Source organism: Leuciscus leuciscus (genome assembly GCF_965113295.1).
Source record: "Leuciscus leuciscus genome assembly, chromosome: 2".
Classification (NCBI taxonomy): domain Eukaryota; kingdom Metazoa; phylum Chordata; class Actinopteri; order Cypriniformes; family Leuciscidae; genus Leuciscus; species Leuciscus leuciscus.
In genome coordinates this window covers 11,084,614-11,108,112 of record NC_138726.1, presented here as the reverse complement: position 1 = coordinate 11,108,112, position 23,499 = coordinate 11,084,614, and the positions used below count along the sequence as shown (strand labels likewise).

Below are 23,499 nucleotides of genomic sequence, written 5' to 3'. Positions count from 1 at the left end.
GAGCTAGCTCCGACACCAGGTCGCTGTGGTGGGTAGTTTCCCCCTCGTCAAGTGGAGCCCACCACAGGGACTCTTCCCTATGTAGTACTCCCCACTGGTGAGTCCATAGGATGTATGCCACATACTTACCTCCCCTTTTAGTTAGGATTTGGTCTCTGTAGAGTTCCTTTCTCAATGAGAAAGAGAACGCTTCTCAATTTTAACAACCACATGTGCTTCGGCCTTGAAATAAAACTTCTTTTGAATCAGAAGAGGCCCTACGGCTGGAGTGACCTCTTCTTAGATATGAGGAGGTCCCCTTCTTAGGGAGACGTGATGTCATTTACCCTGGGAGTTGGTAGGTTGCGAGTTAGCGTAGCTGCACTTGCTGTTGGCACGTGGAGGCTTGCCCGCATCTGCACCACCATGTCTCGTGACACACTTCATTTGAGGCCATTAGTATAAGCACCCCTTGTGTCTCTCATTTGAGAACGTCGAAGTGAGCGACAGAAAGGATATGTCTCGGTTTCTGGTGTAACCTCTGTTCCCTGGTGGAGGGAACAAGATGTTGTGTCCCCCCTGCCACAACTTGAACTGTCATTGAGGGGTTGAGACGCCATCTCGGCTCCTCAGAACAAACCTGAAGTGTATGATGCATGCTGGCTGCCTTATATACCTTTATGTCTAGGGGCGTGTCAAGACATGCAAATTCCACATAACAATTCCATTGGCCTTTTCTGAAAACATCAGAGGTTTGGGGCTCCCAAGTGTGACCCCTAGTGTCTCAATCGACACAACACCTCGTTCCCTCCATCAGGGAATGGAGGTTAACACCAGTAAACCAAGATGTTTTCAAGTGATTTAATAATGTATGGTGTGGGTTACCCCTCAATTTATTTCGGCATGTTGAAATGGCGTGAACTGCGGTATTTCACTAAATATTGGAGGAATTTCTGTAGCTTTAATATTAATTTATAAAACCTGAAATATTAAAATTTGTTTATGTTAAAAGAAATTCTAAACTAGAACAATAAATGCTGTTCGTTGTTAGTTCATGTCACCTATCAAATTAAATTGTTAATGAAATCACCCTTATTATAAAGTTTAACTGATTTTCTTCATGTTACCTCTTTAGTTATATATCCATCTTTATTAATATCGTACAGGTTAAATGCCCAGTTAAGCTTCTCTTGAACGGTGCCTCGTAAGAGAATGGAAAGACCCATGACAAAATCCTGTGATAAAATGAAAGACATTGAGAAATCAGTATAAGTTGCATAACAACATAAATGTGTAATTTACAGCTAGAACATGATTCATGATTATTCTGCTAAACAAACTGTTTCATTTCACAAGATGATGTTATACCTCATGGTATTTTCATGGTTGTATTATCTCACTAATTCAGTCTGCACACAAAGGGCATAATGAATGGTTTGAGTTCACATTTCTCTTATGTGAATGGAAATAAATGTCTTTAATAACCACATAAGCATTTTTCTCCAAAAGATGAGAGAAATTCTTTCTGGCTGAATTTTTCACATGAGCATTCAATGTTTTTAATTACCAGATATGACAAAATAAGTCCTAGTGGGAGCAAAACGGCTAAAGGACAAGCCAAGCGTTGTTATTAAAAAACAAGATGAGGATATTCTCGTTTAGTTTAATTACTGTATCGCTGGGGACCAGCGATGTTTGTTTATAGCCAAAGAATGAAATCCTTGTTATGTGCAAATTGAAGGTTCAGTGGTGTTTAAAATGTTTCCTAATGTCTCAGTAAGATTCAAATAGCACAATATGTTGTCAGTCAAGACATTGATGCAACAGCGGTCAACTTGTACAAATAATTTATTTCTGTAATAGCTCCAATTGTGTTTATGGGTAGTTGGTGCATAACATGCCACTGAGTTTTTTTCATTTTTTTTTTCAGGACTTTAGGTTAAAATCAATAGGGGAAAGAGTATTTAGGTGCTCTGTCTGGTAGAGCTGCACGATTCTTGATTGAGAATTGAGATCGATTTTTTCCCCCACATTTTAAAATAGAGATCACTATTCTCCCAATATTCTGAATATACAACGGAACCACATAACATAACATATCTATATCTATATCTATATCTATATATATGTGTGTGTGTGTGTGTGTGTGTGTGTGTGTGTGTGTGAGAGAGTGTGTGTGTCCAAATGTGAAACTGCAATTCAGTATAAATGCTGTATTATGTATTATTAGGTTTACTATTAATACCATGCATGCAAGAGAGATTGCACTCAGTCAGAATGCTCCATTAGTATTATTACTTACCTCAAAACTGACAGAGCCATTGTGGTCGGTGTCGAATGCATCGAACAGAAAATGAGCATACGTGGATGCATCTGAAAAATAAAACAGAAAACTCCTTAGCTTCAGTCACAGCAATGTCATTAACTCATTGCACAGCTAATTATGTTCAACAACCAAGGGGATGCATAAGCTTTCACAAGCTATGATCCATTATACTATAAATAATACAAATAGTGTGTGTATGTGAATGGGCAGGAAATGAGTAGGGTCACGTGAGAGAGATTTGTCACAAACCCTGACAAATTATGTAGAGAAGCTCAAACCTATAATTATAAAACTACTCCTTTGACTGTGCAGTGGCACAAATCATGTGACTCGAAAGAGAAGAGAATCACCATTTCCTCTGAGAGACTTCCAATCAGATCAGTGGTGTGTGTGGTGGACTCCTGAAATTATGGCTTTTTAGTCCTATAAGTTCATGTTTGATTTCTATTTTATGTTATACAGTTTCTATGTTGAAGACATGGGGAACATCATTCACCTTTACACTATCAATGACAAAACAATATATTATATTATTTAAGGAATAATCCACAGCTAGCGTATGCATTAAATGATTTTAATGCACAACGTGGAGGCAAAGAACTGCCCGACATGAAGCACAGTGCATTCAAATAGTTTAATGCACAGTTAGCCTTGGATTATCCCACTTGTAGCTATCATGGTCATTTGCCAGCACTGACAAGTTAAAGCTGTTACTGATGTCTGCAGCACAATATTTGACCGGAAGGGTAAACGTTTTTTTTCGTCAGTTACATCTTGTTAGATCTAGCATTCTGCTCGCTTTGAATCAGACACAGCAATAAAGTAGTGCAGTAAAATAACATTTATTTGAATGAATGAAATACAACATTTATGTGAATTAATTATCGATAGAGAGAGTGAGAGAGAGATGTGTGTGTAAATTACCTGCGTCTGTGCAGCATCTTTCTACTAATAGTGAAGCTGTAAGGTTCAAAAACAGCGATGTTACCCCCTCTCTGCTAAGAAATATAATATAGCGTTTCAGTAGCGAAGATATTTATAGTCGCGGGGCAGCGTTGAGAAATTTCTGTGCTCCTGAATGTTTCTGTGTGCGCGCAGCTAAATCTTCGATCTCTGTGCGCGAGTGCATTAATATACTGGAACTACATGTGCATTAAACGGTTTTATCCCATGGTCTGTCTGAATACTCGATTATGATTGGCTGGAAGGTGTGCATTAAAACTGTTAAATGCACAAGTATTTCTAAGAGTTTAATTCAACGTGTAACTTTAATTATTTGTGAAATTTACCAGAAATCCTTAAGAAAATTCTTGTTTTTAAGTAAATCCTACGCCAAATATTTTTGAGAGTACTCCAGGTTACACCAACAAAATGTTATAAAAGGTCAGATCAGGTTATATTAAAAATCACACTATACTGTATGTGGTGTAACTGTAAAGGAAACAGAACTAGAGAATATATGACTTTAAACACACTCACCTCCCTGTGGAAAGAACTGAGAGTAAATTTCCTTAAATGTGTCTTCATTGACCACACCACTGGGGCATTCCTGCAAACACAGATACAGGCATTTCCATTACAATCTTATTGAGATGATATTTTGGAGTGATTTCAGCAAGGGAACCATTATGCGCATACAAATCCAAATATGAAAAGACATCATTCCTAAGCAATAAACACAATATCCATTGTCCATTCTCGCCATTGTGATGTGCATCATAAATGAAAATGAGAGTGAAAGTGCATTTGCTGCATTGAACATATCATATTATGACTCTCCATTTCGAATAAATGAGCTCAGAGAGATAGCAAATGCTTGTCAGACTTGAAATTTGCCCACTCTGTAATATCACTTATTATTAGATAATGATAAACCTCATATATGATTTGTCTAGCATTCAACATCGAAGTTTGCAGTTGATTTTAGTTGATGACTTGCACTGAAAACGATGCTCTGAAGATGAGATTTACCTCTTCAAGATGACCAACCAATAGTTTAAGCAGTCAAACTTGACTGATGAAATGGTCTCACATGTTTTAGTTAAGTAACATGTTTATGAGTGGCTCTTCTGAAATGATCATTTCAAGCCTGAGAATGCACTGAACATGCATTATGAGAGGATGGCTGGTGCCTCAGAACATCAGCAATGCAGTTTATTTATTATTCTTGTTAAGGGAATTGCGATGGCTGTTATCCAAGATGTTTACTGAAGCCAAAAACATATTTTATTATTTTCGAGATTGCAGTAGATATAACAGATGTACATTAGTGTTGTTATTCAAATGTCATAAACAAGTGATAGTCTGACAGTTAAAGCGATTACAGACTAAACTTTATAAGACCTGTATTTAGCAAACCTTTATTAGCCAGTTACAGCATTACTCATGTGCTTCCCCTGATATGATAAACCAGCTAAAACAAAGGGAAATCACTTTTTTAACAATACATCTCCCTTGATGACAGACATGAAAACAATATAATGTCTTTGTCTCGAGGAAGATGCCACCGCTTTCTATTTTGAATAGTTAGATGTATTGTTTTAATTCACATGTTTATACCAAAAGAACGGAGAACTCTAATGTTCTTTTAACTAGTTTATGGAAAGCACAATACAGGTTTCTGACATCTATATAACATTTAACTTTATAAGGAGAAACAGATGAGTAAAGTAGCAAAGAAAGTGTAGCAGCAAAGTAGCTTTAATATTCAATTTGAGGTCATGTATTCATCCTGCCTGTTGCAATTTAAAGTGAGTAATAGAGGTGTCATTTTTGCTGACAAGCTGTGCATTTATATGATGATAAATACAAAACATCTCACACAGTAGAAAACAAAGTCAAATCTGATGTTTATGTCCATTTATTCTTATTTTGACCACCATCAGCTGTTTTAACTGGGCTTTTATGCCTGGAACTTGTGTCCTATTTATTTTGTCCTTTAAAAACATATTTTGTAGTTCCATAAATGGCATAATTTTAGCATTCTCTCAATACTGCACTCCTGCAGTGATAAACACACGATTCTGTACATATGTCATATGAAGGATCTTAACAAATGATCAATCCAAAGGCACTATCCAACTTTAAAATGTCTGGAACTGTTATTTGGACCCCAGGAATTAGATTTTTCAAGATGATTGCTGTTGCTTTATCACAAATGGTTTGGGAATTGCAGCAATTATGAAATATGCTTTTAAAGTATAACTATTTCAAGCAAGGTAATTGCGGAAAATTGCTCAGATGTCCTTAATCTACAACAAAGAGAGATTTCAGTTATTGTCAATAATCACAAGTTACTAAATGATCTAAATCATCCACTTCATTTGAGTTTTTATATATATAAAAATATAAAATAAATAAATATATACATACAGAAAAGTTTCGTAGTGAATGTACATTTTTCTAGTCATGCTCAACTCTGAACTATTTCCGTTGATAAAATTGTTCTTTGTGAGTGCAATAGAGAGAAAGAGAGAGAGATTGCACTCACAAAGAACAATTTTATCAGCGGAAATAGTTGAGCATGACTAGAAAAATCTTGTACAAATGTACGTTTCTTGTAAGATGTTATTAATTTCCCTGTTTTTCTCAAGGAAATGAAAAGCACAGTTTGAAAATTGTGCTTTTCATTTCCTTGCCTGATATTTCCAGGTTTACCATAGACTGTAAAATAAGATGGACGAAGCATCTCCATTTCCTTTCACTGTCAAAAAGTAAAGCCAAAATGTCCCAGAAATGGCCGTTGACGTAATTTGGAGTCTGAGTCAGCATAGTAGCAATCATGGGGTGAAGCCCGCCCCCAAAGACTCAAACGCAAGCACAGCCGTCAATCATGACGTTACACCTATTTATAGCATCAAATAACTAACTAAAACCAAAGTTATTTGAAAAATAAACGCTTGCTTGAACATACATCACTGTGATAAGAACTACGTATCTAAAATGACAGAAACTATCTTTGGGAAATAAAATATTTTGGAGGCAAGGGAGGCACAGCCTACCCAGAATTTTGAGGTGAAAATGGAAGAGGGACGATTTAATGTTAATAAAATTCCCAGTTATTAATTCCATGTCTCAGAACGTGTATATTTTGTTTGTAATTTCACTATTGTAACACCATAAAATATTACTGAAGTCGGAACTACCACTGCCCAAATGTGCTGAATCTACCAATGTAATTACAATCGTTCGGAAAACTGGCGAGTCTGAGGAGAAGAGGAGGGGGAAATCCATAGCCGGAGTATTCTGGGGGAATACAATAGGGTTTGATGAAAAACAAATTGAAATTTAATGTATTATTTAACGAAATTCTTGACCTTGCCCGTTGGTCTTCTTTGCACAGCTGCACGACGTGCCACAATTCACTCCATCTCGCCCAGAAAAAGCACACAAGCTTTGAGAAATCACGATGAACAAAAACTCAAAATGCAACTGTGCTTTCTTCTCTGAGGTGAATATATCTGTTGTTTGTCGTCGCAAGAAGTTCTCATTCACATTTGTCAAAATTTTTTGTCCATTTGATCGAAAGATCTGAAAAAGCCCGTACATTTACCCGCCAATTGACCCTCCCCTCGAAGAAATAAAGTGGTTGAAAGTGGACAAAAGAAACGGATTAAAACACCAGGTGTAAACGAGGATGTGTCTCCCTCATCTACCTGCGATTCGATCGACCAAAACGCATCTTAATACCAGGTGTAAACAGGGCCTCAGTGAAAGTACACAGATACTTTTTGGGGGTTTCTAGGCATGTATTTCATGTCGTGTTTTTGTTCATCTCGATTTCTCACAGCTTGTGTGCTTGCCCTAGGCAAGACGGAGTGGACTGTGGCATGTTGTGCAGTGAAGGTCAAAAATGTCATTAAATAATACATTCAATTTTAGTTTGTTTTTCACCAAACCCTATTGAATGTGTTGCATGGGATCATTCTGTGATAATTTTGTGTAACGGAAGCAAGCTAGACCTGTGGGTGTAAACCTCACTCCCCTGGCATCACTAGCGACTGACGCTAGAGACTACTCTCTTTAGCATCCATGTTAGCGCGTCCACCTTCCATGCCGGAGATGCCAGTTCAAATCCTGCTTGGAGAGTGTTGAGTAGTTACGGTTACATCTGAGTCTTTTAAAAAAAATCTTTATGCTGGTTGCTATTCACTGCCATTATATGGACGAGTGCGAGCGGTACATTTAAAAAAAATGCTCATAAGAAAGAAGGGCATACAGCATTAGCACAACACCAGGGTGAGTAAATGATGACTTAATTTTCATTTTAGGGTGAACTATCCCTTTAAGGACTTCACAATGGGAGACATTGTAATTTTTGGAGCTGAATAAGAGTCCGTCTGCAGGGCAAACTAATTGAAGTTTATAAAGTGTGCACATGTAACAGAACATGGCAAAACTCTTAGCAATAAAATAACATGAAAATCAAATAATCAGAAACCAGCCTCGGGCATTCAGAGCCAGATATGAAACCTCATTACAGTATTCCCTTTGCGGTGTATTGAGCAACTAGAGGAGGAGGACTGAGAGGTGGTGTGTGCTGAGCTGGGAAAATCTTGCAGTTTTTGATACAAAGCACAGTACAGGAGGGATTTGTTCTTTGATCATTCTTCAATAAAAGACATTGTAAAACTGTCTGTTACACTTTCAGAAAACAGTTTGAATCTGCTGGCCCGGTTAAAGGGATTCAGTCATGCTTAAATAGATTTACTGTACAGAAACATTGTATATCTTTAATATACAGTATGAAGACTTTGTGAAAGCTTGACCTCGTGATGAACTTCCACTGTCCCTTTGTGCATTTCATCCGAGTACAGTGATGAAGCCAACGTAATCTCTGCTGTGTGCTCTTAAAATGAGAGTTTAGGACCTAAAAAAACTGTATTTATCAAGTTTTCTGGAACAAATCGGACTCAGTTGATGCCTCTTAACACATTCAGTTCATCCTCATTTTCCCTTGGGACTTACATTTAGGACATACATAGGCTATAGATGACAAGCTTTATCTTTTTGTTACAAAATTTTTAAGGAGATGGATGGACTAAATACCAGTATAACACTATTACACAAAATTTATTGTCAGTTTATTGACAACTATTACAAGGCCATAAACATGTCTGTTGTGTTTGTCTATTGTTTAAACAACACAAATCAGAGTCAATACAACGATGGGCAATTCTTCTTTTCTTTTTACTGTGCAATAATATCAGAATGACCAACTTTGTGAACACATGTTTCTTCTTTTTTAGACAATTAACTGGCCAACCAAAATCTAACTCCGAGTTAATCTAGAGTGGCCAGGCAGCGCTTATTCCTGAGTTTACTCTAAGTGCATTCTACTCAATACACTACAATGTCTTTTAAACATGTCAGGGTGTAATGGTCTTTTTATTGACTATTTATGGGATAGTAAAGTGTCCATCAAATGCAGACTTCAGATTCACGCTGGACGTAATAGGTCATCTGGATACTTTTTGCCTACTCTTTTATGAGTACTGTAAATTCTGAACATACTTCTTTTGTCACATACTGAATTTCGCCTACTAAAGTAGTGAAGCAGCCATTGTCTCCTAAAAGAAAGAATCGTTTCTGAAATTCCAGTCTCATTTCCTGTTACACACATGACAATGTAACCAATTGTAGTTGGCTGAGATAGGAAGAGTTTGGTTTGTGTTGTTGACATTCCATCGACTCCTACAGTGGGAGTCAAGAGTCGGAGTCAACTCCGAAAAACTGGAATCGAACACCCCTAAATAGGCGTTTTGTTTCTGACATGCGCTGTAAGCGGTAGACCAATCACAACAGACTGGGCCGGTTGACCAATCAGAGCAGAGTAGATCAATCACAACAGACTGGGCCAGCTGCCCAATCAGAGCAGAGTAGATCAATCACAACAGACGGGGCCAGCTGACCAATCAGGGCAGAGTAGGTCAATCACAACAGACTGGGCCAGCTGACAAATCAGAGCAGAGTAGATCAATCACAACAGACGGGGCCAGCTGACCAATCAGGGCAGAGTAGGTCAATCACAACAGACTGGGCCAGCTGACCAATCAGAGCAGAGTAGATCAATCACAACAGACTGGGCCAGCTGACCAATCAGGGCAGAGTAGGTCAATCACAACAGACTGGGCCAGCTGACCAATCAGAGCAGAGTAGATCAATCACAACAGACTGGGCCAGTTGACCAATCAGAGCAGAGTAGATCAATCACAACAGACTGGGCCAGCTGACCAATCAGAGCAGAGTAGATCAATCACAACAGACTGGGCCAGTTGACCAATCAGAGCAGAGTAGATCAATCACAACAGACTGGGCCAGCTGACCAATCAGAGCAGAGTAGGCTCACAGAAAGGAGGGGTTTGGAGAGGCTGAATCTTTAAACAAACCGTTTTCAGACTCTTTGAGTGATGAGGTGATGTGCAATATTATGAGAAATACGTGATTTTTGACCTTTGATGCATGTAAATCTAATGTAGGAATTATATTTTATTTTATTTTATTTAAACAATTGAACGTGACAGCTATAGTGATCGCAATGAATATTGCACATTTTCTTTAATGGAAAAGAGCAGATTAACATTTTGATATCTCCTTTTGCATTGCTATGGAAAACATAAAAGTGAGTAAATATTTACAAAATTCCTTTAAAATGTTGAAGATCTGTTAAAATTGAATTGAATTTCATTTTCTTTTCTTTTATTTGTGACAGGGTTAGACTGACTAAATTAAACTTAATGCTTACAGTACATTGTCACACTATGCATGTTTTACACAACATTCTGCATCCAGATTTGTTTTTTTAAATAAATAACAACAAGAATAGTAAGAAATGTGTCCTCTGCACCATCAGTTACCTCGGGCTGTGGCGCACGAAAGCCGCCCAACAGGAAGTTGACTTCACATCTTTGACATAAAAGGCTGTGTCTGAGAAAGTTCTGTGTTGTTACAGTGAGCTCTGGTTAATTAAAAGAGATTGTTTTGTGTTGCTGTCATCCACTGTCTCTTGTGCACACAGCGTGAGAGAGACCTCGTGTAATTACCTTTTAAGAGACACACCGCTCTCATCACAAAACATCACTGCCAAAGTCTTCTCAACATTATCAAAACTCCAGGAGCAATGCAACGTTCATTAACACCGTTAAGATACACAGGCAGTAATTAAAAGATTTTTTCAGCTTACTGAACCATGTTCATTCACTGACTGCACACAGAGGATCAGAGACAGGTTATCTGGCATATTTAGGTTTCAGTTTACCACTAATTCATTGGAGTCAAAGGATAATACAACTGGAATGACACACAGGAAAAGTCTTAATGGAGGCAAGAAGATTGTGAAATACTTTGTTAGTAGTAAAATATACTACAGCTTATTTGCAGATATTCATGTTTAGATTCATGTTAGATCCTGATCACTTGTAGAGTGTAATTAACCTAGTAAGAAAAAAGTATGACCACCATCTCATCATCAGTAAAATCCACTATGAACAGATTATTTTGCATGATCTACAAGGTGAAGTTCTCCCAAACAAACAGCCTCAAACTGTCTCAGCACTATTTGGTTTTGGATTTTTCTTTATATATCTTTTTTTTTCTTTTCTTTTTTTCTTTTTTTCTGAACAACTGACCTTGACAGCCAGTGATCACCATGAATTTCTTGTATTTCCTTGTACGGAAAAAGAGCAGATCTGGCATTTTGATATTTTGTGTTCATCTGTAAACATGAGGATTAGATAATGGGCCCTATCTTGCACCCAGCGCAATTGACTTGGTACACCGACGCATGTATCATTCCTATTTTGCACCCGCGCACAGCGGACTTTTCCCTCCACAGACGCACGTCGGTTAACTAAGAAATACACTTGCGCTCCCGGGGGCGGTTCAGCGCAAAGAGGAGGCGTGTTCCGGCGCAAACGTTCCCTCATGCTATTTTGCAGGTTTAGAAAACAAATGGAAAAAATTGTTTAAAGTCAGTGGCGCGTTGCGCATGTTATTCATATGCTATTTTAAGGGCGCATGCTTGGCCATAATCAATGTAGCGTGTGCACAACGCGCACTTTGATTCTCTCATCTACACAGAAGCAGCAGTTTTCATTTTTGCAAATCATACATTATTAGGCTACGATAGATAGATAGATAGATAGATAGATAGATAGATAGATAGATAGATAGATAGACAGACAATTTATTATAGAAGCATACATCTTACACATTTACCCAAATTATCATACGCCTGTTTAACCGAAGTTAATTTGGGTGGGTTTCTCCATCCCCAATGTCCCTGACGAGAACGCCGGTCTCCTCGGCTGTGAACCGCTCCTGACGTGCGTCTGGCAAATCCGCCGTTATAATAGGAATCCGCTTTAGAACAAGCGCGCCTGCTCTTAAAGGGAATATGAGATGTCGCTCTGATTGGTTTATTTCACGTTACGCCCAAACCACACCTATGAATAATGAAGCTACTTCAGACCAACCCCTTTTAGATTTGCACCGGGCGCAAGAGACATTTATCCCGCCGGTATAATAGCAACAGCGCCGGAGATCCGCCCACAAAGTTACTTGCGCTTTGCGCTTGACACTTGCGTTTCAGATCGTTAAAATAGGGCCCGTTGACATAACTTTCCATTTAAAGGGTTAAGGTCTTCACAGTTTGTGGTTGGTAGAATTTTTTAATGTACAGTAATACTGTGAAATATTATTATTACTATTATTATTATAATAAATTATTATTTATAATAAATTATTATTACAATTTAAAAGAACCGTTTTCTATTTGAATATATTTAAAAATGTAATTTATACCTGTGATCAAAGCTGAATTTTCAGCATCATTACTCCAGTCTTCAGTGTCACATGATCCTTCAGAAATCCTTCTAATATGTGGATTTGATGCTCAAAAAACATCAATCATTATCAATGTTGAAAACAGTTGTGTACGGTTTTTTTCCACAGGGTTTTTTGATGAATAGAAAGTTCAAAAGAACAGTTTATTTGAAATAGAATCTTTTGTAACATTATAAATGTCTTTAATGTAACTTTTGATCAATTTAATTCATCATTGATGAATAAAAGTATTGATTTCTTTTATTTCTTTCCCCCAAAAAATAAAATAAAAAATTCTTACTAACTGTTTTCAACATAATCAATAATGAGAAATGTTTCTTGAACATCAAAACATCATATTAGAATGATTTCTGAAGAATGAAAACAATATTCCATGGAAGACTGGAGTAATGATGCTGAAAATTCAGCTTTGCCTCACAGGAATAAATTACACTTTACTATATATTCACATAGAAAACAGCTTTTTTTAAATTGTAATAATATTTCACAATATTACAGTTTTTTGTATTTTTAATCAAAATAAATGCAGCCTTGGTGAACAGAAGAGACTTCTTTTAAAAACAATAAAAATCTTACCGATCAAAAACTTTTGACTGGTAGAAAAATCTTACTGACCACAAACTCTCAAACCATAGTGTATGAATGGATGATTTCTGCCAGTTCTTAAACAGTGCTTTTTACCTCATTGTGCAACATTATTAGCAAAGATACCAATATTGAATTGTTTAGGAAGTTAAACAGGAGGGGTTAAGTCAACACAGTGATTCTCCACAAAAGCTCAAATGAACATGCTCTCAATTCGTGTTTAATATTTCTCTGTCTGATATAAACAAAAGTACCAGTAATAGTGAGAAATAAAAAGCAGTGCTGTCTGCCTGTTTCCAATAAAAACAAAACATTAACCCCTTTCTCTTTGACTAACACTGGCATATTTTGAAATACAGAAAAAAAATGTTAATAGATGAAATGATTTCAAATGGCAAGGGTCTGAATATAACTACGCATCAACACAAGAATAACAAGCTCTAGTGAACCAGGCCTGTCCCACATGACACACTTGAGGAGTTGCAGACTTGCAATAGCTGTTGCGTGTGTGTGTCTGTGAACTTCACGAGACTGTAGGGTGGACAATTTATGTTTCAGAAAGAGCTCACGTGCCCCCGATATGCCCTTTTGTTCAGCTCTACAATTACACCATCAAAGTGTGGAGTCAGAGGAATAACGTGAGGCCTTGGGGCGGCATTTGGAACAGGACCCTAGACAATGATTTACTAATTAAATCTATTTTGAAGGATTTTAGTACTTCACAGTCAAAAATCAAACATGTAGAAACGTGAAGTGGAAATGTCAGGTGATATTAAACGTGAAATAATAAAAAAGCAAAGAGATTTAACATTTACAATACAGGACACAACATTGGAAAATGAATAGTGTTGGGAAGGTTATAGAAATGTAATGGGTTACAGAGGTTAGCCTAATATTGATTTATCTCAAACAGAAGCAAGAATACATTTTAGTTTCATTCTCACTGGCAACTTCTCAGAAAGATTTAAAAATTCCAACACTGGAACGCATTTTTGCCACTTGCCATGGTGGCAACTCTCAACACTGGTTGTAGCCTAAAGCTTTCAGTGGCAATGTGGATTGATGAAATTGGCAGACTTGGTGCGCTGCAAATTCAAAGAAGAGAATCAATAAGCATCAGAATAGCATCGCTTCACTAAGCAACCTTTAAAACGCAGGAGGCATCGTGACGCCAAACAAAGATGCTGTGGTGCCAAACCCCCTCATGGAAAAAGAAGGCTGTCGTGTTTACAACTGTAACAATGAGCGCTTATCAGGAGCAACTAAACGCTGGATTTAAAAATGTATGTCAAGTCTGTAAAGTTCGCAGCATAGACTCTTTAAAATACTTTCAAGAGTTTTACACATCGAATTGTTATTGTAGGGACATCGGCGTTACATTTTCACACCTTTAAACATGACGCGGAACAAAACGAACAGTGATTGGTTGCTTTACATGTCAGTCAGACGGCCTCTGGGCGGTCCTTGGCCAATGAAAGCTGCTATGGAGTCCAGACCTTCTGCTGTCAGTCTTGCGTAGCACAAGACTAATCAGGACCAGGGTTAAAAACCCACTGATATAGAAACTGGTTCGCAGAGATCATTGCCCCCTAGTGGCGAACCATTGAAATTTTGTAACATTTCGAAACAGTTGTGATATAGGGAGGCCTCATTTACTGAAATCATGTGATTTTGTCCTGAATAACTGGTTAGAAACAATTGATTCGCAAAGGTTTTAAAGCTTCACAAAGCAGTGTTTCGAAAGTGGCCATCACTATAACTATAAGACAGGGTGCTAGAAAAACTGTGTAGTCACCTGTCAGCGGCGTGTGTGTGGTCTTAAGGAAGAATTCTGATTCCCCCCCTTGAGAGTCTGATAATAAAGGACCATTGTGCCACTCTTATGCTCTGTCACCTGACAATTTGGGTCAAGTTAATTCGGTGTTGTCTCATTACATCGTGCACCAGAGGTAACAAAGGACATTTATGCCTCAGGGACACTCTAGAGACCTTTCCTGACCTGATTATTGTAGCAAGCGTGACAGATTTTCTGCCAAGTTTGGCATGTTCCACATCAAACCAACATTCATAAGGAAAACTTTTAACTATGCAATCTAATTCAAAATAAGAGAAGAATAAATAGGAATCAAACTTAGTATTTTAACATCAGATATGTAGTTAGAAGCATTAACTCACATTCTTGAAGCCCCGGTAGAGGATTTGAAGCTCTTTGCGTGAGAAACGCGTTTGAGCCTCCAGCAGCTCCAAAGCTTCTGGTCGATGCCGTACAGCAGAGAGCTCCAGTTCATCCTCAACACTATCTGTAAAGAAACACAAAACATCGCGGTTATGATTCACCTACTCATCTTAACAGCATTGATCTAATTTATTTAAATGAATAATTAGCGTACCAAATAATGACAGAACAATTGAGGACTTTATATTTCACAGGGGATATTAGATGTACAACATTTAATGAGATCCAAAATATATATTTTTTCTACATTAGTAGAAAATTAGTACAATTTTGACACGAATGATAGTTACATCGTTAACTACTAAAGCCACAAGTGACTGTATGAGTCATTGAATCATTCACTTCAATTTGTTCAAAAAACACAAGTGACTGACTATACCCGAAATTGCATACTCTCTGAGTCAGTACTTTTTTTTGTTGAATAAGTACTTACTTTGCAACTGTTAAAAAGTATGTACTTTTATTTATATAGTATAAATGAGTGTAGTATGAATGAAATCTGGACGTACTACATTCGTCAATGCTTCACAGGCATTCACAAATCCTCCTCCATGGCCTCATGGTATAGAAAAGTGTGAAGGTTTGATGCAAACTTTAAAATCTCAGTGCTAGTGCTACTTTTTGCACACTTTTATAAATACTGTGAATTTTGGATGTTACTCTTTACACATAATGTTTTTCGCCTACTATATAGTAGGCAAGTATGCATATTCAGTTACAGCCAGCCTTTATGAGTGAGTCACTGAATCACTTCAACTGATTTGTTTAAAAACACTGATTCATTTATGACTGAAACAAGTGAATGTCTGTATGAGTGAGTCACTGAAGCGTTCACTCAACCAATTTGTTGAAAACCACGGATTAATTTAGGAACAAAGAACCACTACTGTGTGTTGTTCACAGACTTGCAACATTATGCTTTGGCTTTGTTTGAAACAATTTTCCTTGTCAAAGCCAAAATACACAAAGTAACTGAGGATATATTGTGTCTAAAATGTACATTACTCAGTATTAACTTGTTGAACTGTTGTATAAAAGCAGCATCACACATTCAACATTTCAAATATGTTCCTTCAGAGGTTCAAGATGAAACCTCAAATATCCAAAGCATGTTTTAAGCTCTATTCTAAAGACTTTCCATCTGTCAATAGTATCTTAACAGGTCTTGGTGTCTCAACCTTATTAGCCTTAAATCTAAAAAAGCTTTCAGCTCATATTTAAGCCTGTTCACACCAAGGACGATAACGATAAAGATATAGTTCTAAAAATTCTCAATATTAAAGAATAGCAGAGTTCACACCACAGCTATAACGATAACGATGCAGAGAAACGATATCATTGGGATCACTTTCGGAACGATTTTTTTTCCAGGTATTGAACGATAAAACACTGACAGCCAATTTAGAATTCATTGTAATTTAAGGGCTCGCGCATTTAAAATGGCAGACGACATTGCGGAGAAGTTAATCGCCGAGGTCCAGAAAAATCATCCACTGTATGACAAGTCAAGCCCCTTTTTAAGAAAATGTATATGGAAAACAATCGTTCATACCCTCGGAATAAATGGTAGAAGTGGGTATCGTTTCGCTCGTTTCGTTTCGACAACACTGTCTTGCTTCCTTTGAAGTTGCGGTAAAAAAGACAAGGTGTTGTTTTTTTATGTAAGGGATAATGTAGAGCAAGGCGGTTGTTATAGCGAATACAACCCTGACAGGCCGAAGCGGAGGGGTCTTGAATCAGCCTGAAGGGGTTGTATTCGCTATAACAGCCGCCTCGCTCTACATTATCCCGCTTATTACATGGCTACCCACCAAATAAATCAATAATTTGACACAAAATATTGATTTAAAAAGGAGTTTATTGATTTAAAAACTATTGTATTGCTTCCGCTAAAGAAAATAGTCCGTTCCGTCTCTACGGTTAGAATCCTGCGTCCATAGCAACGCTCTGTTTTTCATGGCAACGCTGTGTTATACTTCGCAGCGGTCTGTTATCAAGAAATAACAGACCGCATTCTACATTGGAATTCAACCAAGCCATGTAATAATCCACTAATGTTATATTGACTAACTTACGTCATCTGAATTCACTGTTAGATTATTAGATCGATTACACTAAGTTCACTCAAAACATAGCAACGTGTAAATGCAACAATAACCGCAAAAACATGTCCAATAACGTTGCACACACTTTGAAACCGTAGCGCACAAGCTTAGAATAAACAGACCGTTATCGTTCATTGGTGTGGATGCAAATACAGTTATCATTATGGTTATCTTTATAGTTATCATTCTTGGACCTTGAACAGCCCTTTCGGACATTGCGTTTCTCTAGCTCAGATCATCTAGCATATGATATGACCTGTGCCTGAGATTTGCAGATTATTTACACACTTAAAGGCTAAATAATCTTTAAAAATAATCACTGTGGAGCAGGAGCCAATAAAACATTAATCAATGGGAGGTGATGGTGGCTATGGAAGGCACAGTGATTACTTTGACACCTGAAGCGTGGAAGACAAATGGCAGACACATGACCCTGTGATCCACAGAAGACGACTCGTCAACCGTTTGGCAAACAGAACTGACATATATAAACATCATTTTCTCATCCCAGAAGCGGCCCTCTGGGTGTATAGCAATCAAATGTGACAGACTTATTGTAGCATCATTACCACTTCATGCTATCAGCCCCGTTTCATAACATGATGCATATGTATTTCAATAACAGCATTCTTTGGCATCTAAATGTGTTCGTTAAAAACACAAAATAGAGCATTTAACAATATAGCAGTTAATATGACATTTCATCATTTGCTAGTCTACTTCAAGAATTCAATACAATTGATATTTAGAATTCGCTACAATGTTGCAGAGGGTATTCAGCGGTATAATACTCAGCAGAATGTCATTGGATTACATAAAAATAATGAAAAGAGTGAGAGATACAGAGAGGTCAAACATGAAATAGTTATTAGAAATAGAAATTAAAGGACTGAAATTACCCTTGTGAAAAACAAGTACGCTTTTAAGAGTACTTATTATGGAAATAATAGGTCTCCACTTTAAAAGAATAGGCCTACTGTATAATTCTATCAAAAAGCACAGTTTTTTCTAATTTATAATTTAAACTTATATTAAATGCAATTAGCTGAAGAAGCTAATTGCATTTAATATAAGTTTAAATTATAAATTAGATTCAACATTACATTAATTTAACAGGACATCTTTACATGCAATTTCATAATTCTATTATATCTGAATTATGGCGAAAGGGTACTGCTGAATGTACTGATAAGCATTTAGGATAAACAAAAATTATTCTTCATTTCTATTGAAAATTGTATGTATTTGAAAATATACTTGTAATTACACATTTGTAATAAAGTTGTAATTTCAAATATATTAAATGTGATATTGAAAAATACACAGTACTTATTTAAATCACAACAACATATTTAATGATTTTAAATACTTTCAAGTAAAACTTTCAATGTGACAATATTACAAAGTACACCTTTTTAAAGTGTACTTAATTGTGTTAAACTCATGAAAGTGTGCTCTCTTTAAATACACTTAGTGGCCTTTTATTTCAAAAATATTATATTATCTGCAAGTACAGTTTAAAAAAATATATACTTTTAGGATATGAAGTACACTATAAGTTCACATTCAATAAATCAAGTCCACTTCTTTTTCACAAGAGTATGGACAATACGCTGATATAAACAAGGCTGTTTGAGGAAAGATACTGGAGACTTGTGTTGAAAGAGGACTTGCTTTGTGTACTGATGGATGGGGCTTTGGTAGAAGAGCATAGGAACAGCTTCTTGAGCCGTGCCGTAACACCACGCCTGCTGCCGTTCGGAAGGCAAGCGTTACCTAGGAGATACAGCGTGAGTGTCAACACAGTAACCATTGTCGAACGGAGCATCGGGCGGCGGCATGCTGACATGAGTTCATGAAGCAAAGGAGGCCTGGAGTTTCGTGCAGATCCAGGATCAGTTTTTAGCTTTGTCAGTCTGTTAGAATAACTTGATGACTTGATGATTTTTTTTTTTATGCTGCTGAGCGAATGATATTTTCTCTTCTCTAAACCTCGACCCAACCATCACATAAATCTTTCTACATCTTTGATTTTCATAAAGAGTTGGCTTATTAAGCTGGTATCCTTGTGGGTACACTTTGCTGGTTCTCACAATGTACAGTAGGTGATTTGAGGTTTTACTGTCTTTGTGGAGACATTAGATTCCTGCCATGTAATGTAACTTGCTGATTAACTATACCCTAGCATGATGCATCGTAGGAGAAATTAATCAACTAGTCACGACTGTTTCTCAAAATTTTGGTAACATGGTCGCTCCTCTGTCGTTTGTACCACACTGATTCAGCAATATAGGACTGTCGTTAATAACGTCACACGTAGGTGGTAGAGTAATACGCTGATTTCACGCAGCCGCCATTTTGAAATCGAAAGTGAGGCTCCGGTGGGAAGAACCTAGCCTGACTACGTCAGACTTCCTACTTCCGCTAATTTCATTTCGCTCCTGTAGTCAGTCTGAGATAGCAGCCTATCTTTCAGTTTTCCACCGGCCTCAAAACAGCCGGGCCAATCAACGAACAGAGGGCGGGCTGAGAGCCGTGACGTAGACGCTGATTGTACCGTGGATGCGTAGATTTACTTCACATAATCTGCAAAAGTCATTCACAGCCATGTTCACTCCGGTATTTCGCTCGATGGTTTAGTTTTTGCATCATACATGCGTTTACAGTGGAAGTTAGATGCGGCTGAGCATGCGCATAACACACGCCATAACCAAACGTTATGTGATTGGCTTACGGGTAACCAATGATTTTAAACTTCAGACAAGCGCCCCCCCGTGAGAGAGAAAACACTTCTCTATTATGCTATGCCAGACTCTGTATACGAAGCAAAGTGAAGTAACAGAGTCTGGTATTACCAGGCTAGGAAGAACCCCGGAAGTAAAGATAAACAACAATGCCTTGGATTACCAACCTGAAGCTGCTGCCGCGATTTACACTATTGGATGTTAATATCCAATATAGGATATGTATATAGTTCATTCCTGCTTCGTTTTTTACATTCTGAATTATATATTAAAAAAATATTTTATTTATAAATGAATTTCACTGTATATAGTCTAAAGTACGAAAGAAATGTTTGTACATTTTTAGAATTGACAAAACATCATTAAACACAACAATACGCCATCACATTCACGACTCTCCTGTGATTAAAGGCGACACTTCCGGTTTTCTTCCCACCGGAGCCTCGCTTTCGATTTCAAAATAACGGCTGCGTGAAATCAGCGTATAACTTCTCCAAGATGCTGCTGTAACAATCATGGCACCTAATGACTACTTCACTGTTTTGAGGCAACTGAAATAGACTTTTTTATAAATATTTTTTGCAATATTTATTTATTTATTTAAAGAGCACGTTAGTAATGTGCGCCTATAGGCGGATCCACAACGCGCGTACACTTTGGTTCGCGCACGAGCAGATCCGTTTCCTTGCTAGAGAAGCGTTCAGTTTTTCCGCTTGCAAATTTCGCCATGGCATTTAAAGGGAATGGGAGATGAGACTCTGATTGGTTTATTGCACGTTATGCCCCAAAACACACCATTACTCATTAAGAGAATAGGGACAACCCTTTTAGACCATGCGTCGGGCGCAGACCATTTTTCCACCCGTTAAACTAGCAAAAGTGGATTTGGACACGCCCTAAGTGTGCTTGCTCGCTTTAGACCATGCGCTTAGATCGTTAAAATAGGGAACATAGAATGTACTGAATGTTAGCTTGCTTATTGTGCCCAAGAGCATGACCTATTTACTGTAAGTCCACAAACTATGCTTCTAACCACAGCTCGAGAGCTGTAGTTTCAACCGTGTAAGTTTGCGAATGTTTGTTGGAATTATGGTTCCCTTTCTGACAGTCACGTCATGCCGACTGATATTAGGGGTCTCACTTGGGAGCCCCAATCACCTCTGAGTTTTAGAAAAACGGCCAATGAAATTGCCAAGTGGAATTTGCATGCAGCCCCTCCTCCGCACATACGGGTATATATAAGATGGCGGCACAAAACTCTTTGTGTTTGTGCTGAGGAGCTGAGACGGTGTCCCGGCCATACATCGGGGAGTTCAAGGTTGTGGCAGGAGGGACATAATGTCTCCGTTCCCTCCATCAGGCCTCATCGTGTCTCTTCAGTAAAATTTGGACTAAACCGCTTAATTCATATGGATTTGTTTTACGATCTCTTTATGAACTTTTTGAAGCGTCAAAGTGTTAGTTGTGTAGCTGTCAATGGAGGTACACAGAAAGCTCTCAGATTTCATCAATAAGATTTGCATTTGTGTTCCGAAGATGAACAAGTCTTACGGGTTTGGAACGACAAGAGGGCAAGTATGAAAGAATTTTCTTTTTTTGGTGAACTAACCCTTTAATGACATAGAGCATAACTCCCTTTGTATTGATGTTGTGCTTTATAACTTTACAGACCTTTTACATGCTCAAACAGCAATATTACACACTAAAGAAAGTTGAAAATGTAAAAAGCATAATAGGTCCTCTTTAAATATGTTTATGAATAAAATCACTTGTCAGTACGATAAAGATGTACAAAACAGCAATTCAAAAAGTATCTCAAGGTCCAATAATCAATTAGTAATCTGATTTCTTGTAGCATGTTTTCTCATTAAGGACAAAACATGCCTATTGCTGCACTACAGATAATGAGTGTGGCCTTCCCTCAACACACGTACGCTTATGTAGCAAGATTGAATTTCCTGTGGGGAGATGCTGAGGGGATCTCGAGGGCCGCAGATGAGGTCAATACATCTGATCTTAAATCAGGACCACGCAGGCTACACACTCTGTGCTTTATCTGAATGGCAACAGTATGACGGTGTATAAAGCCATTTACATTGTTTATGATGGTAAATGAGATAAACGGAGCAATCATGAAATAAACTAAATAAAGTAAGGGTTTGGGTTAAACCACATGTACCGTCAACCTTTTATCTTATTTGCACTTGTTTATAAATCATTATTACCCCATCCATTTATCGAAAGCAAATAAGTATTTTGATTTTTATAGTCAAAAGATTGAGCAATAAAAAAATATTTACAAATATTTTGATCTAAATGTTTATGCTTAAATTCTTGAAAATAGTTTTGTAGACAATGTTTTATAGCTTTGTATTAATTTCTTGAAAAAATAAATAAAAATACAAACAAACTAAAACAATTTTAGATTTTTCTTTTTTAAAAGCTCGGACAAAAAAAGCTTGACAAAAGGTTTTATTATTATGATAAAAATCTTTTGCTCTAAATGTTTATGCTTAAATGCTTGAAAATACTTTTGTAGACAATAGTGTTATATTCATTTCTTAAAAAAGTAAAAAAATAAAATAAAAATAATTTTAGATTTTTTTTTTTTTTTTTTTAATGGGTGTTGGATCAGATCGTGAAGGAAAAGCAGCAAAAAAATTTCTAACATACACTGAAAATCTTTCAATATGGTTCAAAGAAGCATCCCAGGATGCATCTCATAAAGCTGGATGATAAAATTAAAGTAAGCTTTTTGCTTTTTTTTTTGTCCAATCTTTTGATCGGTAGTGTACTTCAAACTACTTGGTGATTATTCTCGGTGCTGACTTATGAAATAACAGAAGAATTATTTCAGTTATTTCAGAAGAAGACCTTGATACTCAGCAAGAAAGGAAATGATTGTAAGGAGAAAACACTTCTTTTGAAAGATGGTGCCCTTGAGTTTCTTTCTAACAGCGGCACAGGGCAGTTATCGCTCCGAAAGATGTGTCTGGGTGGCAACAGCAGTGGTCACCATGGGGGCTGCTGGGTAGTCATGGTACTTTTAATAAAGACCTCAGCTTAAATTAAAGATCCACCCAAAAATAACATAAGTAGCTATTTCATATGATACCATGCTGCATGTCTGCCCTGCCATGAGAAAAATACAGTATGTGCAGTGTTGCATGATCATTCAGCATGCACATAATAAATGCAATGATGTCTCAGATCTCATTCATAAAGTCTTGGGATTTCATTCTTAACTATTAATATATGTATAGGTTAACATAACTATAAAACATGCCATGCAGGGAAAATGTCCAAATCTAGCACTGGAGGAGTCCCATAGTAGTAAGTTAAGTTAAAACATAACTTCAAATGTAATGTGACAAACTATTCATCTTTAAAACAATGTTAAGGTGAGATTATTAATACATAAGGATGCTTTATGCCTGATATCATTCCATCAATGCAAGAACAAGGCGAGTCGGTCATGATGCATTTTTGCCATTCTCAGGAAAATTCTTGCTGAGGTCAACAAAACTCTGATATGTGCAGCGGATGACAGTGGGCTCATATATCCATCAAATGTGAGATTTATATCTATCCGAAAACATGCCTTCAAGTCTTTTCACATATAAAGCCTGTAGAGTCTCTGGAGTGCAACAAAAGTTTCAGCACAATTACCACAGGAAAGAC

The 23,499-nt window shown here is 37.3% G+C and overlaps 1 protein-coding gene across 8 annotated transcripts in view; it reads right to left on the bottom strand.

The window, feature by feature from the left end:
• The window catches only part of kcnip4a (potassium voltage-gated channel interacting protein 4a), a 218,301-nt gene that overhangs the window by 3,016 nt on the left and 191,786 nt on the right, over nt 1–23,499 (bottom strand). For 6 of the 8 annotated variants that reach the window (XM_082161743.1, XM_082161740.1, XM_082161742.1 and 3 more), the window contains exons 2-5: nt 14,909–15,033; nt 3,785–3,854; nt 2,282–2,352; nt 1,107–1,214 (exon numbers count right to left, since the gene is read on the bottom strand). In XM_082161743.1, the coding sequence (XP_082017869.1) occupies nt 1,107–1,214; nt 2,282–2,352; nt 3,785–3,854; nt 14,909–15,033 (374 nt within the window). Of the gene's footprint in view, nt 1–1,106; nt 1,215–2,281; nt 2,353–3,784; nt 3,855–14,908; nt 15,034–18,744; nt 19,064–23,499 lie in introns of those variants that run through there. The other 2 variants (XM_082161739.1, XM_082161738.1) reach the window with 2 other exon arrangements.